General features: G+C 34.7%; 1 protein-coding gene across 1 annotated transcript in view; it reads right to left on the reverse strand.

Annotated features, from left to right (window-relative positions):
* The window catches only part of DNAH14 (dynein axonemal heavy chain 14), a 274,100-nt gene that overhangs the window by 62,062 nt on the left and 196,100 nt on the right, over window positions 1-15,938 (reverse strand). Inside the window, exons 65-69 of the mRNA XM_072948673.1 lie at window positions 10,884-11,024; window positions 9,372-9,587; window positions 5,056-5,286; window positions 4,625-4,746; window positions 3,133-3,377 (exon numbers count right to left, since the gene is read on the reverse strand). Of these exons, the coding sequence (XP_072804774.1) occupies window positions 3,133-3,377; window positions 4,625-4,746; window positions 5,056-5,286; window positions 9,372-9,587; window positions 10,884-11,024 (955 nt within the window). The remainder of the gene's footprint in view (window positions 1-3,132; window positions 3,378-4,624; window positions 4,747-5,055; window positions 5,287-9,371; window positions 9,588-10,883; window positions 11,025-15,938) is intronic.

The following is a 15,938-nucleotide window of genomic DNA, read 5'->3' on the forward strand; positions in this document are numbered from 1 at the left end:
TGGAGGAGGGTTCCCCTTTCTCCACAGCCTCTCCAGCATTTGTCATTTGTGGATTTTTGAATGACGGCCATTCTGACTGGTGTGAGGTGATACCTCATTGTAGTTTTGATTTGCATTTCTCTGATAATTAGTGATATTGAACATTTTTTCATGTGCTTTTTGATCATTTGTATGTCTTCCTTAGAGAATTGCTTGTTTAGGTCTTCTGCCCATTTTTGGATTGGGTTGTTTATTTTTTTCTTATTGAGTCGTATGAGCTGCTTATATATTTTGGAGATCAAGCCTTTGTTGGTTTCACTTGCAAAAATTTTCTCCCATTCCGTAGGTTTTCTTCTTGTTTTATTTCTGGTTTCCTTTGCTCTGCAGAAGCTTGTAAGTTTCATTAGGTCCCATTTGTTTATTCTTGCTTTTATTTCTTCTAGGAGAAAATTTTTGAAATGTATGTCAGATAATGTTTTGCCTATGTTTTCCTCTAGGAGGTTTATTGTATCTTTTCTTATGTTTAAGTCTTTAATCCATTTTGAGTTGATTTTTGTATATGGTGTAAGGGTGTGTTCTAGCTGCATTGTTTTACATGCTGCTGTCCAGTTTTCCCAACACCATTTGCTGAAGAGACTGTCTTTATTCCATTGTATATTCTTGCCTCCTTTGTCGAAGATGAGTTGACCAAAAGTTTGTGGGTTCATTTCTGGGCTCTCTATTCTGTTCCATTGGTCTATATGTCTGTTTTGGTACCAATACCATGCTGTCTTGATGACTGTAGCTCTATAGTATTGTCTGAAGTCTGGGAGAGTTATTCCTCCAGCCTCTTTCTTTCTCTTCAGTAATGCTTTAGCAATTCTAGGTCTTTGATGCCTATTTTTGGATTGAGTTTTTTTTTTTTATTGTTATTAAGTTGTATGAGCTGGTTATATATTCCGGAAATTAGTCCTTTGTCAGTCGCATCATTTGCAAATGTTTTCTTCCATTCCGTAGGTTGTCATTTTGTTTTACTTGTGGTTTCCTTTGCTGTGCAAAACGTTGTAAGTTTAATTAGGTCCCATTTGTTTAACTTTGCTTTTATTTGTAATGCCTGGGTAGACTGCCCTAGGAGAACACTGCTAAGATTTATGTGTTTGACTATTTTAAATACCTCATATAAGGGGAATCATGCAATATCTGTCCTTCTGTGACAGGTTTATTTCACATAGCATAATATCCTCAAGATTTGTCCCCTTGTACATATGAAAGATTTCTTTTTTTAATGGCTAAAAAATATTCCACTGTACATATATATATGTATATAGCATATTTTATTTAGTCATTCTCCTATTGATAGATATTTAGGTTGTTTCTACCTCTTGGCTATTGTAAATGCTGCTGCAATGAACATGGGAGTGCAAATATCTCTTTGGTATCCTGATTTCAATTATGTTATTTATTCTTTTTGCAGAGTTTTGAGATATAACTGAGTTGCTTAAACAACAGAAATTTATTTTCTCACAGTTCTGGAGGTTGGCAGTCCAAGATCAAAGTATTAGCACAATTGGTTTCTAGTGAGACCTTTCTTCTTAGGTTGCAGAAAGCCAGCTTCTCACTGTGTGTCCTCAGATAGCCTTCTCTCTGTGTACATGTGCCCTGGTGTCTCTTTCTCTTCTTATAAGGGCACCAGACTTGTTGGATTAGGGCCCCTCACCCTTATGACCTCATTTAACCATAATTTTTTTAAAAATGTCCTATCTCCAAATACAGTCACAGTGAGGGATAGGGCTTCAAATTTGGGGCAGGGGTACGCATACACAATTCACTTCATAACAGCTTCTCTCCAAATTGTAGGATATTAATAAGAATGCTCAAGATTAAAACAAAAATTTATAGTCAGTATTGCTCATGAGGGGTAGATACCTCATATTCTATCAAAACTTTGTTTCTTCTGATGACAAACTAAAATTGTAATGGAGCAATCACAGCTCAGTCACATAAAAACGGAGTTGGGCTGTCACAGTCTCAGATATGCCTCTTTATCACTGAGAACTTGAACTTTCTTTAAACTGTACAGACTTAAGAACTTGCCATGTTCAGAACAACACTGCCAGCTGCAAGCTTACGGTCTCTAGGTCTTCCTTTGCAAACATACAACCATCTGTCACCTCAACCTATCCTTACTTAACAAACACCCTTATTTCTTTCTTGCCAGCTCCAATCATAATCCTTGGTAAACAGCTCATGTAACTAACTGTACTTTATGGTTTTTGCCTTTATAAGCCTCTCTCATTTTGTAGTCCAGCAGGACACAATTCAAGTGGTTGTTCAATCTGTGTCTTTCTGACTGCAGTCCTTACCAATCCCAAATAAATATTATTATTTCAATCAGGTTTCTATTTCTGAAATTTTGGTTAACACGTTCCTTTAAGTGCATATATATATATGCACACACACATGTGTATATATATATTCTTATTTATTATTGTTGATAAATTTTTGCCAAAAAATTACTTTTTAATTCATGTCACTGGAGTATCTGGTAACATTTGGCTTGCACTTGCATCCTAGACCATAGGCCTTTAGATTAGACAAATAATGTTTAATCAGTAGTGAACCTCTTTTAGGAGCAGATATATCAGTGTGCCCCAGGAGCATATAATACTTCATACTTAGTTGTTCAGAAATTATATTGTTTAAATTTAAAAACCATAGTTTCTTAGATATTTCATGTGTTGAAGGGAAAAAAGATTTCTACTGCTATCTTAATGAACACTGGATTGTGTCCCTTTATATTTTAGCTATGAATATTTGGGGAAAATCTAATTTTTCAATCTCTATAATCTAACTTGATACATATAGCAGACGTCAGGTACTTGAAATAAGGCATAACTAACGTCTATAAGATTTTTCTTACAAGTTATACTTACTACATGGTGGCAAATGTTCTATGCTATAATGAACTAAAGCAGAGGTAGGAACTGAGGAATATAAAAATTCTCAATGTTTTAATTTTAAAAATGAGGTGGTTCCCTTACATTAATCCATCACCTGGTGGAAATGGAGATCTGGTATGTTTGGCAGCTATTCACCATATGGTCTGTATAACTTTTATTGTCCTTTACAAAGGTGTGCAAAGGTCTACTGATATCACTAAATATCTTAACTTACCTTGTGCATTCTGTAGTAAATTTAATGTTTTTTCCTCCAGGTCTGCAAGAGTCACAGCATCAAGGGAAATACTCTCCAACAGTTGGAAACGTTGATTTTCTAAATAAGGAACTTCACGAGTTAATACAGTAGATAAGAGCTGATCTTGCAAACCTTGGAATGTTACTGTGAAGTTGATCATAGTAGCCACGTTATAAATGAATGGAGGAAAATAAGGGTTGTCTATTTCTGTAGATACATATAACCTAAAACATGAGAAAGAGATCAGTTATTCAAAGGACATGCAGAGGGAAAAAAATGAAACAAATTTAGTTAATAATGAAAAAATATTTCTGCTGGAAGTAAACAAGATTAATTTTTAGCGTTATTCAGCCTTGTACACAAAGTAGGCTCTCAATTTAAACTATGTAAATACATTTGCTATTTATGACTTTAAAAATAGAACCATAAATTATGTCCATAATATACCTGATCTAAGCATAAGGAAGAGTAAAGAAAAAAATACTACATAGTGGGAGTTTTGACCTGCTACTAACTAGATCATCATAAAGACTATGTTTTATACACTGGGTAAGAAACCAACAGAGGAATTTGAGTAGAGGAGAGACATGAGCTTTTATAAGAAGACCACTCTAGCTGCTATCTTGAGTGGTCTGTGCAGAGGAGAGGGTAGGAGGCAGGGGCAAGAAGAAAGCTTGGAGATTGGTTAAAATGAGAGAGATGCTTGGAGCAGGGTGGTACCAGTGGGAGAGTTCAAGATGGTCAGATTCTGGATCTTGTTTAGTCTTCATAGTAACCCAGTAAAACAGGGACAGTTCCTTGTTCCATTTTATAAAGGGTGAAACTGAGGCTGAGAGAGGCTACATGTGTTGAATGGACTGAAGGCAAGAATGCACATGGCTGATAACTCAATGTTTTATTTCCCTGGGAATTGTATTTTATGGTAATTAAATGTGATTATATAATAGTGCTTTGTGAAATTGACTGGTGGGTTGGTTTCCTGGAGGCGCATTACTGCTTGGGACATGGATACTATGTTTTATCTGCCTAGGCAAAATCTCTTTTTGTTCTAGATATCAAATGTGGATTTTGTTTTTTAAAGAAGCAGAGGCTCTTCCTGCTCAAAAAAAATGTTAGACAAACAGATAAAATTGAGCTCTGTGGGATCAAGTGGGGCCAGGCTTCTTGCTCCCTGCCCTCCTTGCACAGCTTCTGAAGACTCCTCATGGGACTCACAGCTTTCATCAGGCACAGTCTGAAAAATATTCATCTGGAATGACTTGCTATATAAAAATCTGTTCTCTATTCTATATACTAATGAGTGCTATTGGAAACACAAAAACAAAAAGAATATTCAAAATGCAATCTCACTTTTTCCTTCAGGAGAAGCTTATCAGAACTTACCAGATGCTTATCAGGAAATATGGGCTCTTCAATATTACTTGTGTTAAAGATATAAATGTTTGACTCAATTAATTGTGAAAGACATTACCTAAATTTGGAATTGTATTCAATTTCAGAATCATCAAGCCTTATGAAATACTGTCCTCTTTTCTGATAGATATCCTTCTTCAAAATTGCCTTTAACCTTGGAGCTAATGTTTCAGGGAGATTCTGAAAAACCCAATAGACAAAAACAAAAAAATTCATCCTACAACAAATAAATCAGTTGAAAAGGCATATCATTTAAATCATGTAAATCTTGTTAATATCTAGATGCCAGTGAGAGTAGATGTGAGAGAACTGAACATTAAAAACTCAATGTTTTGCTTTATGTACTTATTGGTTTATGCAATTATTTATTTATTATTTTTTCCCTTGACAAAGTTACCTGTCACTTAAAGCTCTTAGTATTTATGCTCAGTTCATACAATCTGTGTCAGCTGTCTGGAATTAGAGAATTAGGCCATTTTGTCTAAATACCTGCAAGAGGACACTCCCTCCTGTTTTCATAGCATTTTCAATTTTTTTGATGTAATTGCTATCCCCAGTGGAGAGCTCCTGCAGCCTAGATCCTTCCATCTGACGGATCCAGCTGTGTGCTTGCTTATGTGGGTCAATCAGCAGTGGCCACTGCAGGCCATTCTTGATCAAGATGGCATTCTCTGTTGAATACTGACCAAGAGGCAGCCCCTGATGATGCCACTGGCTGACCTGGAATGAAATCATCAGTGCTTTCACATCTTTCACATCTCTAATATACTACAGGGTACTAGAGGATCTTACAGGATCACTGCCTTTAGAAGAGTCTAATAATCTTGAAAAGGATGGAGGAAATGAAAAATTTAAAACAACTAGGTATATCCAGAGGAAACCTTAACTCAAAAAGGTACAAGCACCCCAATGTTCATAGCAGCACTATTTACAATAGCCAAGACATGGAAGTAGAGTTTTGGGGATTTTGGGATCATACAGTAGTTCTATTTTTAGTTTTTTGAGGAACCTCCAGACTGTTTTTCATGGTGGTTGCACTAATTTATATTCCTATCAACCACGTAGGAGGGTTTCCCTTTCTCTAAAACCTCTCCAGCACTTATTAGTTGAAGACTTTTTTGATGATACCCATTTTGACAAGCGTGAGGTGATACCTCATTGTGGTTTTGATTTGCATTTTGCAAATCAAATTAGTGATGCTGAGCATCTTTTCATGTGCCTGTTAATCATTTGTATGTGTTCTTTGGAAAAATGTCTCCTGCCTAGTTTTTGATTGGGCTATTGGTTTTTTCAATACTGAGTTGTATGAGCTGTTTAATATATTTTGGATATTAATCCCTTGTTGGCTGCCTCATTTGCAAATATCTTCTCCCATTCTGTAGGTTGTCTTCTTGATTTGTTGATGATTTCCTTTGCTGTGTAAAATCTTTTAACCTTTGATTAAGTCAGTTATTTTTGCTTTTCTGTCTTTTGCCTTAGGAGACTGATGTAAGAAAATATTGCTATGAATTATGTCAAGGAATGTTTTGCCTATACTCTCTTCTAGGAGTTTTATGATGCCATATCTTCAACCATTTTGAGTTTGTTTTTGTATATGGTGTGAGGGAATGTTCTAATTTCACTGATTTACATGTAGCTGTCCACTTTTCCCAACACCACTTGCTGAAGATAGTCTTTTCTCCATTGTATATTCTTGCCTCCTTTGTCATTGATTAAATGACCATAAGTGTGAGGGTTTATTTCTAAGCTCTCTATTCTGTTCTACTGATCTATATGTCTATTTTTGTGCCAATAATATGCTATTTTGCTTACTGCAGCTTTATAGTATAGTTTGAAGTCTGAAAAGGTTACACCTCCAGCTTTGTTCTTTTTTTCTCATGATTGTTTTGGCAATTCTGGATCTTTTGTGGTTCCATATAAGTTTTAAAATTCTACTTCTGTGAAAACTGTCATGGGTAAATTGATAGGGATCACATTAAATCTATAGATCGCTTTGGGCAGTATGGCCATTTAAACAATATTAATTCTTCCAATACAAGAGCACAGGATATCTTTCTACTTCTTTGAGTCACCTTCAATTTCCTTTATCAATGTTTCATAGTTTCCAGAGTATAAGTCTTTCACCTCCTTGGTTAAATTTATTCCTAGGTACTTTATTTTTTTATGTAGTTTTAAACAGGATTGTTTTTATATTTTCACTTTAACATTTATTCTTTTTATTTTTTAACTTATAAAATAATGCATGATAAACATAGACATAAAAAAGAAAAAAGTCACAATTCCTCTACAATAACCACAACTGCTAATATTTTTAATATGTTTTTCTTTTTCTTTCTTTTTCATGGTTGAGGTGCTTTATTTGGGTCTCTGTTTAAAGATGTGGATGGAGGAGTGGGAGAACTGGGCAAATGTTGGTCAAAGGTTACAAACTTGCAGTTATAAGATGAATAAATGTTGGAGATCTAGGTTGCTCTCTCCCTTGACTTCAGAGATGGCATCTGTCTATGGAGTGTACACCTCTCTAAATAAATCTACTTTAACTCAAAAAAATGTCAGAGATCTAATGAACAGTCTTATGATTCTAGTCAACAATATTGTATTACATACTTCAAAGTTATTAAGAGACTAATCTTAAAGGTCTTCACCATGATAAAGAAATGATCATTATGTGACATGGTGGATATGTTAGCTAATGCCATGGTGGTCAAATCAACACATTGTACATCTTAAACTTACATAATATAACAATTATGTCTCAATATTTTAAAAAAGGCAAATAAAATCTGTAGTGAGATAGAACTAAATGAAATTTATATGCCAGTCACTTTAATTATCATACTTTTTTGGGGGGGAGGTAATTTGTGTTTTTATTTACTTATTTATTTAATTGGAGGTACTGGGGACTGAACCCAGGAACTTGTGCATGCTAGGCACGCACCCTACCACTCAGATATACCCTCTTCCTAATTATGGTTTTTAAAACAATAGATACCATGTTACAGTGTTAAGCTGAAACAATTTGCAGTATTAGAATAGTTCCAAAAACACTGGAAAAACATTTCAATTGAAATTTACAATTTAAATGACATCAAAGACAAAAACAAAAAATGCCAGAAGGGGCTGCTTTTCCTGCCACTACTTTAGCTTTCTGATATTTCATTATTAGCATATAGGAATGCAACAGGTTTCTATATATTAATGTGCTATTCTGCTACATTGCTGAATTCTTTTATTAGTTCTAGTAGTTTTTGTGTGGAGACTCAAGGGTTCTCTTTATACAGTATCATGTCATCTGCAAATAGTGACAGTTTCACCTCTTCCTTTCCAATCTGGGTATCTTTTATTTCTTTTTCTTGCCTTACTGTAGTGGCTAGGCTCTCCAGTACAGTGTTAAATACAAGTGAAGACAGTAGCTATGCCTTTGCCACATTTCCAGTCTCAAAGGAAAAACGTTCATCAATGATTAATGTATTCAATTCTGATTTCTTCTTTGACCTATAGTTAGTTTGAAAGTATATGTCCTAATTTCCAGAAATACAGGGATTTTCAAAGAAACTTTTAATTATTGACTCCTAGCTTAATTGCATTTTGGTCAGATAACATACTCTGTACAATTTAAGTCCATTGACATTTGTTGAAACTATCTTTGTGGTCCATTTGATGGTCAATTTTGGCAGTGTTCTATATGTGCTTGAGTAGAATGTAAGCTATAGGTGTAGGCTGCAGTGTTCTATTAGCCTGTTAAATCCATTTACTATTTATGTTGTCTAAATCTGCTCTATTATATTACCGTTTTTTGTGTTATCTGTGAGTTACAGAAATAGTGTTTTAAATCTTTCACTATGATTATAGTTTTGTCCATTTTTATCTAGCTCTTTTAATGTCTGCTTTAAATTACTTGAAGTTATGTTACTAGATACAGATTTAGCATTGTTACAATAGTCTTGAGAACTAAAACAATTCTTATTGTGACACAAGCTTATTTAATTCTAGTAATCATTTCTTCCTTAAAGTCTATTTTGTCCTTTTTTGGCAATCTTTGGCAAATTTCCTGCTGCTTTTCTTTACTGGCAATCTCTATGTTCTAGACATGTCCTTTCTAAATAAAATATGGTTTCTGTTTTGTGCTTTGGTTTACACTTTTATATAGTTGTACAATCTTAGATAGGACCATTTAGTCCATTTACATCTAATGTAATTACTGATATAGTTGGGTTTAAATGGTTATTAGCATTATGAAAATGAAAAGCCAGTGCTTGTTTCTGAGAGTTTGTAGTTTGGATAGTCAGCTTAAGTTATCAGCTGTAGAACCAACCTACAATTATTCTCTGAGATGAAAAAAAATGGTGTTTTCTTTTTTATCTTCTCAACATCAGCGCAGAATGTACATGATAGATAACAAATATTTATTGATAAATTGATACATTCAAGTTTCATATTTTTGACTCCGAAGAATAATACGTATGATCTGATAAGTTCAATAATTTTATTAATTAAAGGAGTTTTAGGGAGAGAAAATGGCAAAATTAATTGCAACAGGGTAGTAGGATTTCTCATTGTAATGTAATGTCATTATAATGAGAAATAGGTTATTTTTTGGCTTTTGCCTAGAGGATGAGAAACAGGAGATGTAACTAACTGAGGCATTAGAACTATAATTAAAAAAATTTAAGGCCTGGAACAAACTTCTGTTTTTACTTATGAAATAAATTAGGGAAATGATTCAAGCTGAAAAATGCACACACACCCAAAATCCAAATCAACAATAATAACCACTTAACTGGATAACAGAAATATGTTACTACCTCATGCTTTTGTGCCATGACTTCAATTAAAGAAAACTTAGAAGACAAAGAAATGTTATTTGCTGTGCAAAGATTCTCCCATTTATTCACAATCAATTGGCGAAATTCTGCTGTTAATATTCCACTGTAGACAATGCATGCTGCTGAAATAAGTATGTCACCCAAAATTCCTTCCAATTTGTTGTCTATTTGATCAATTGTTTCTTGCCATCGACTCTAAATGTTAAAAGTAAAAAAGTTATTGCTATTTAATATAAAATATACTACTATGAGACATTTTGGGTCTTAATGGGCTCCACATGAAATCTATCCGTGCTGTTACTGTTACTGTTCTCATGCTGTAGTTATATTAAAATTAATAATGTATAATATTAAAAACAAACTTTTCTGAGAAGAACATGAGTCCTATCTTGGATTTGTGATTGTGTCATATTTACTAAGATTGACAGCTATTTCAAACCCTTTGTGTAATAAAGCAGGATAATTAAAAAAATCTATTCACTGTAATGTATCATTAATGGTGCTCAATGATAATAATAATGACCAATATTTATTGAATCCTTACTTATCTGAAAGACATTTTACTTCGAAAATCTAATTTGATGCTTTCAATATCATATTAAGTAAAATCCATTGACTTTATTTGACGATTGGGACGTTGAAATTTAGGGAAGTTAAGCAGCATGCTCAAGTTCACAAAGCTTCTGAGGAGTGTAGCTGGGATCTAAACCCATGTTCTTCAGCTGTATAGACTCCTTCTGAGACCATGTATGTGCTTGATTGGTCAAGAAATAAAGCATGTTGAGCAAGAACCTTCTGTTCTGGAAGCTTAAAATCTAAGGTAATGCTCATGCTCTACTGCCTCTCGGCATACACTTGGCTCTTAGGGACATCCATCATCTTTTGAGGCCTGTGATCTCCCTCTGATTGGTCTCATTTCATAATCTCCTTCTCCCTGCCCTGTAGGAGTCTTCTGGTGACATGTATTTATTTAAACAATTAAACTAAGTTAAAATTATCTTGAGAATTTTGTAACATCCTTTGTCATCTAAACCAAGATTCTAGTCAGCTCACTAGGGATTCAAGTATAGAGAAGGCAGATGAATTAGAAGAGAAATAAAAAGATGACCTAAAAGAGGTCAGAAGATTGACAGAACAAAATAAAATTTTTTCATTCCTTCCTAATGACATGCCCTCCCTTTAGGTTGTTCCTGCTAGAAAAGGAAAATTCACAGGCAGGTTTATTCTGGGCCTCATCAGACAAAAGTGTGTTGATGTCTTAGAAACAAGAGAAAATAACCTTTGATCTTATTAGTCTGTTACCCCTGTTTTAAGACTACTAACCAGGACTCCTTTATTTTTGTCTGAATAGGACTACAGATCTCAACAAAAAACAGAGAGTAAGATAATTTTAAAAGGTATATGATATAGCCTTCAGCGAAAATAACACCTTGGGCTTGTCAAGCCCAGTAGAAATTAATGACAGAGATATAGAACTAAAGAAAGTCTTGCCTTCTCATCTTCCAGGGCAGTTAGTAAGATAGATGCACACTTCAAGCGCCTGGTGGCCAGTTGTCTTCGACATGCTAATTGTTCTTTTTCAGTAACAATATCTTTGTAGGCTGCTTGTAAAAGCAGCAGATGTTCTTCAACCTGAAAGACAATTAATGCATTATTAAGACAAATTCTTACTCCTTTTTTGCCTAAAGAGTTTATCTGTCACTTATGCAAATATAGCGTATAACCATTCTTTTCACCTCCTGGAAAATCTTCCTGGAAAGATAAACTATATTACCAATGAAAATGTACATTGTAATAATTAAATGAATGATTCCTTGAAATTGAAGTTTGTTTTCAAAATGCCCTCTTCTCCAGTAGGCTTTCTTAACACTCTTAGTATTTGAGGATTCATCATTCACTGATTCATTTTCACACAATTTTATATCATATCCAGGTTCTTTCTCTTAAGAAAATGATTGAACTTTTACATCCCAGATACACTGACCAGCCCAGAGGAACTAATGAGGTTTTGAAGTTAGGCTGGTAGTATGAAGTGACTATTAAACCATCCCTAGGCTGTCATTAGAAAATATATTTTCATGAAGAGCTAATGAAATAGCTTTCTTAAATTACCACTTCTCTTGATAACACCCTTGCTCAAAAACATTTGGTGAATTCTTATAGAAATGATTGCCCAAGGAGACAGTCCAATGTTTTGGCCCTATCAATAAAAACCTCCACAATCTGACCTCAACCTCCCTTCCCAATTTCATCTCCTTTTCAATATTATACTTCAAGTAGATTGGTTTATTCCATATCTCCTAAACATTCCTTAAATTTTCTTGCCTCTGGGATTTGGCTTATATCCTTCCCTTATGCCTGGACTCTGCCCTTAAATGGATGTAAATCCTAGGCATTCTTTAAAATCTTTATCAACTTTCAGCTATTGTGAAGTCTCAATCTTGTCAAATCAACACTGATCTACTGTTTATTATAAATTGCCTGATATTATCTCTGGGGTTGTGGCTTATAGTTTTATTTTCCTTTTACTTTTGTTTATATTTTTGGAAGATTTTTGTGTCTTTTCAAAACCTTTGAAGACACTTTAGCATGGAAACTTGAACATGATATGTTCATGTAACTGTATACATAAAATTGTACTTATTGACTATACTTTGTGATTTATAATTTCTCCTCCTACTTTTAATACATTATTCTAGTGAAAATACCTATTTTTAAAAAAATATATACACATTATCTACTTTTGGCATGCTTATTTTAATGATTTATTATTTATTTCTCTTTTACTCATAATAATTATTCAGTCATTTACTCTTTCATATATAGTGCTATTTTTGTTTGCTTGCTCATCCTCTGCTTGTAACTCTTCCTTTGCTACTCATGACCCAGTGAGATATTTAAATATTAAAGTGTAGAGTTTACTGATTCAACTAAACACATGAAATTTCTATTATATGACAGGAACTGTGTTCCCTCAAGGTAACATCTTTAATGAAATATAAGTTCTGGCATTATTTATTTCCCCCAAAGTTCCTGAGATTTTTTTCAGAAATTTTTTAGTATTAGGACCCACGTGAACAAGAAACCTATTTTTTAAATGGGAGACAGTACATAGCTGAATAAGCAAAAAACCTCAACAAAGAGCTTAAAAACAATGGAGTTAACTACTACACTCAATTTAAAAATATTAAGTGTAAAAATATACATTTAAAATGTATTTGTTTGAGTTCAATGAGTTAAAATATTAGAAACTTCTTAAGAAGCTTGTGGTTGAGAGCTGGAAGGGAATGTGGAGTATGAGTAAGGTTCTGACAGGAATGTACAATTTATCTTTCTTTCCTCTACCAATTTAATTTAAAAAAATGAGCAATATTTGATAGATAAATGAAAAAAAGTACTAAGAACACACAAAAATCATGGACATCAGGAGAACTGATTCTGTACCAAAATCAACAATGTCAAGCATCACATATAAGTACAAAGAGAATTTCGGGCCAAGATGGTGACAGAGGAGGCTCCTGAATGACCTCCTCCTGTGGACACATCAAATCTACACCTATGTACTAAGCAGTTTCCTCTGAAATAAAGTCAGAAACCAGCTGAGGAAATTCAGAAACTCCTACATAGCTGGGCAAACGAGAAAATACCCACATCAAGATAGATAGGAAGGCCTGAGGTACACTCACAATAACTCTGCCCCCAGCACAGAGACATACTTAACAGGATGTAAATCACAATTCCCAGCTTCTCCCTGTGGAGCAAAGGGTTTGGACCCAACACCTAGCAACCCAACTTTTAAAACTTTCACCTGAAGAACAGGCCTCCCAAACACCTAGCTCTGAAAGTCAACAGGGCTTGCGGGCCGTGAGACCCACCAGACTATACAAACAAACAATTTTAACTGGCTATCCCTTCAGGGCTCAGTGCAGAGGGAGCAGATAGAAATGCCCTTTCAGTCTTTCCCAGAAAGAGGCTTATTTGAAAGAGGTTGCTGCCTGAGGGCCAGGTTTCTAACTTAGCACACATTAAGGGGTGGACTGTGATCCTTCCCAGAAAGCAGGGGGGCCAGTGGGTGTCATCTCCACATTTTCCTTCTGGCCCAGTCCAGGTCACTGCTGTCTTCCTGGAAGGAGCTTAAGTACACGTCTACTAAAGACATGTACTTAAGAATGTAGCTCCATTCTTTGTGGCTGCAGCCCAGAGGATGCACTCCTTGAGCACCTGGCTCTGGTCGCCAGTGGGGTTTGTGTTCTTCAGCCCCAAAAGACTATAGCAAACAAAGAAACAGTTCTTAACTGGCTATCCCCCCAGGGCTCAGTGCAGAGGGATCAGACAGAAACGCTCATCTTCAGTCTTTCACTGAAAGAGGTCTATTTGCATACTTTAAAAATCTGCCTGCATCTAGGTGCTGACTGATACGCATTCCTTTGGGACACTGACAGGTCTTGGCACACTCCAAATACTGGGAGTCATTAAGAACAAAGAAGACAACTGAACAATCACAACAGTTTGAGAGCTCAGGCTGGGCTGAAAGATAAGGTTCATCTCCTATACAAGACTCTGTCAAGACAGGGAGGGATGACTGTTCCATCAAATGCCCAGAAACCAACAGAGAGAGTCAAGGAAAATGAAGAAACAGAGGAGTATATTCCAAAGAACAGAACAATAAAATAACTGACCTGAAGGAAAAAACTACAGATTAATATCCCTGATGAATATAGATGCAAAAATTCTCAATAAAATATTAGCAAACTGAATTCAAGAACACATTAAAAGGATAATACACCATGACCAAGTGGGATATATCCCTGAGATGCAAGAATGGTTTCACATATACAATTCAAATAAATGTATTACATCACATTATTAGAATGAGTGTTAAAAACCCCATGATAGTCTCAAAAGAAGCAGAAAAGCAACATCCTTTCATGATTAAAAACTCTCAACAGTTTGGGTATAGACAGAACATACCTTAGTGTAATAAAAACGGTATATTAAAACCCTACAGTTAACATTATACTCAAAGGAGAATAATTGAAAACTTCCTCTAAGATCAAGAACAAGATAAGGATGCCTACTCTCACCACTCTTATTCAATATAGTACTGGAAGTCCTAGCTAGATCAATGTGGCAAGACAAAGAAGCAAAAGGCATCCAAATCAGAAAGGACAAAGTAAAACTGTCACTATTTGCAGATGATATGGTTTTGTACATAGAAAATCTCAAAGACTCAACCAAAAAACTGCTGGAACTTATCAACAATTTCAGTAAAGTCACAAGATAAAAAAAATCAACATACAGCAATCAACTGCATTTCTATATACTAATAATAACAGTATGATACGGGCATAAAATAGACAGTGGAACAGAATAGAGGGCTCAGAATTAAACTCCTTTATATACAGTCATGTAATATTCAACAAGGGAACCAAGAACAATCAACGGGGAAAAGGTAGTCTCTTCAATAAATAGAGTTGGCAAAACTGAATAAACCACATAACAGTGAAATTGGACCTTTATCTCCCACTATTCACAAAAATTAACTCAAAATGAATAAAAAATACCATAAAACTGTGCTGTAAAACTCCTAGGAAAAAATGTGGGCAAGAAGTTCCTCAACATTGGTCTTGGCAATTTTTTTTTGGATATGGTACCAAATCACAAACAACAAAAGCAAAAATCAACAAATGGTACTACATCAAACTTAAAAGCTTCTGCACAGCAATAGAAACGATTAACAAAATGAAAAGGCAGAAGAACTAAACAGACATTTTTCCAAAGAAGACATACAAAAGGCTAATATACACATGAAAAGATGCTCAATATCACTAATTATCAGGGAAATGAAAATCACACAAAACCATAATGAGGTATCACATGTGTTAGGATGACTATAATCAAGAAGACAAAAGATAACAAATGTTGTGGATCCAAATTTTAGGATGGTTTGTTCTATTTCTGTGAAAAATGCCATTGGAGTTTTGACAGGGATTACATTCAATCTATAGATTGCTTTGGGTAATATGGACATTTTAACACTATTAATGCTTTCAATCATGATCATGGACCATCTTTTCATTTATTTGTGTCTTCTTCCATTCCTCTCATCAGTCTTATAGTTTTCAATGTACAGATCTTTTACCTCCTTAATTAGATTTATTCCTAGATATTTTATTTTTCTTGATGCAATTGTAAATGGGACTGTTTTCCTTAATTCCTTGTTTGTTGTTGGTATATAGAAGTGCAACTGATTTTTATATACTGATCTTGCATCTTGTAACTTTCTCAGATATTAAAATGTTGGTAACTACATCAAAATGTAAGGGATGGGAAGAAAGATGTGTATAGGCCAAACAGAAGTTGTCAGTGGGCTGAACGTGTCAGCTAGATTGCCGTCTCTGAAGTATGTTACCTCACCCACTGTCAAAGTGTATGTGAGCTATGTAGGGGATAGGGATTAATGATCTCAATTCGAGTTCTAGTTCTCATAATGATACTCTATTTTAATTTAAAATCCAGACATTGAAGGAAAAGCCATGACTTTAC

Source organism: Vicugna pacos, chromosome 23 (genome assembly GCF_048564905.1).
Source record: "Vicugna pacos chromosome 23, VicPac4, whole genome shotgun sequence".
Taxonomy (NCBI): domain Eukaryota; kingdom Metazoa; phylum Chordata; class Mammalia; order Artiodactyla; family Camelidae; genus Vicugna; species Vicugna pacos.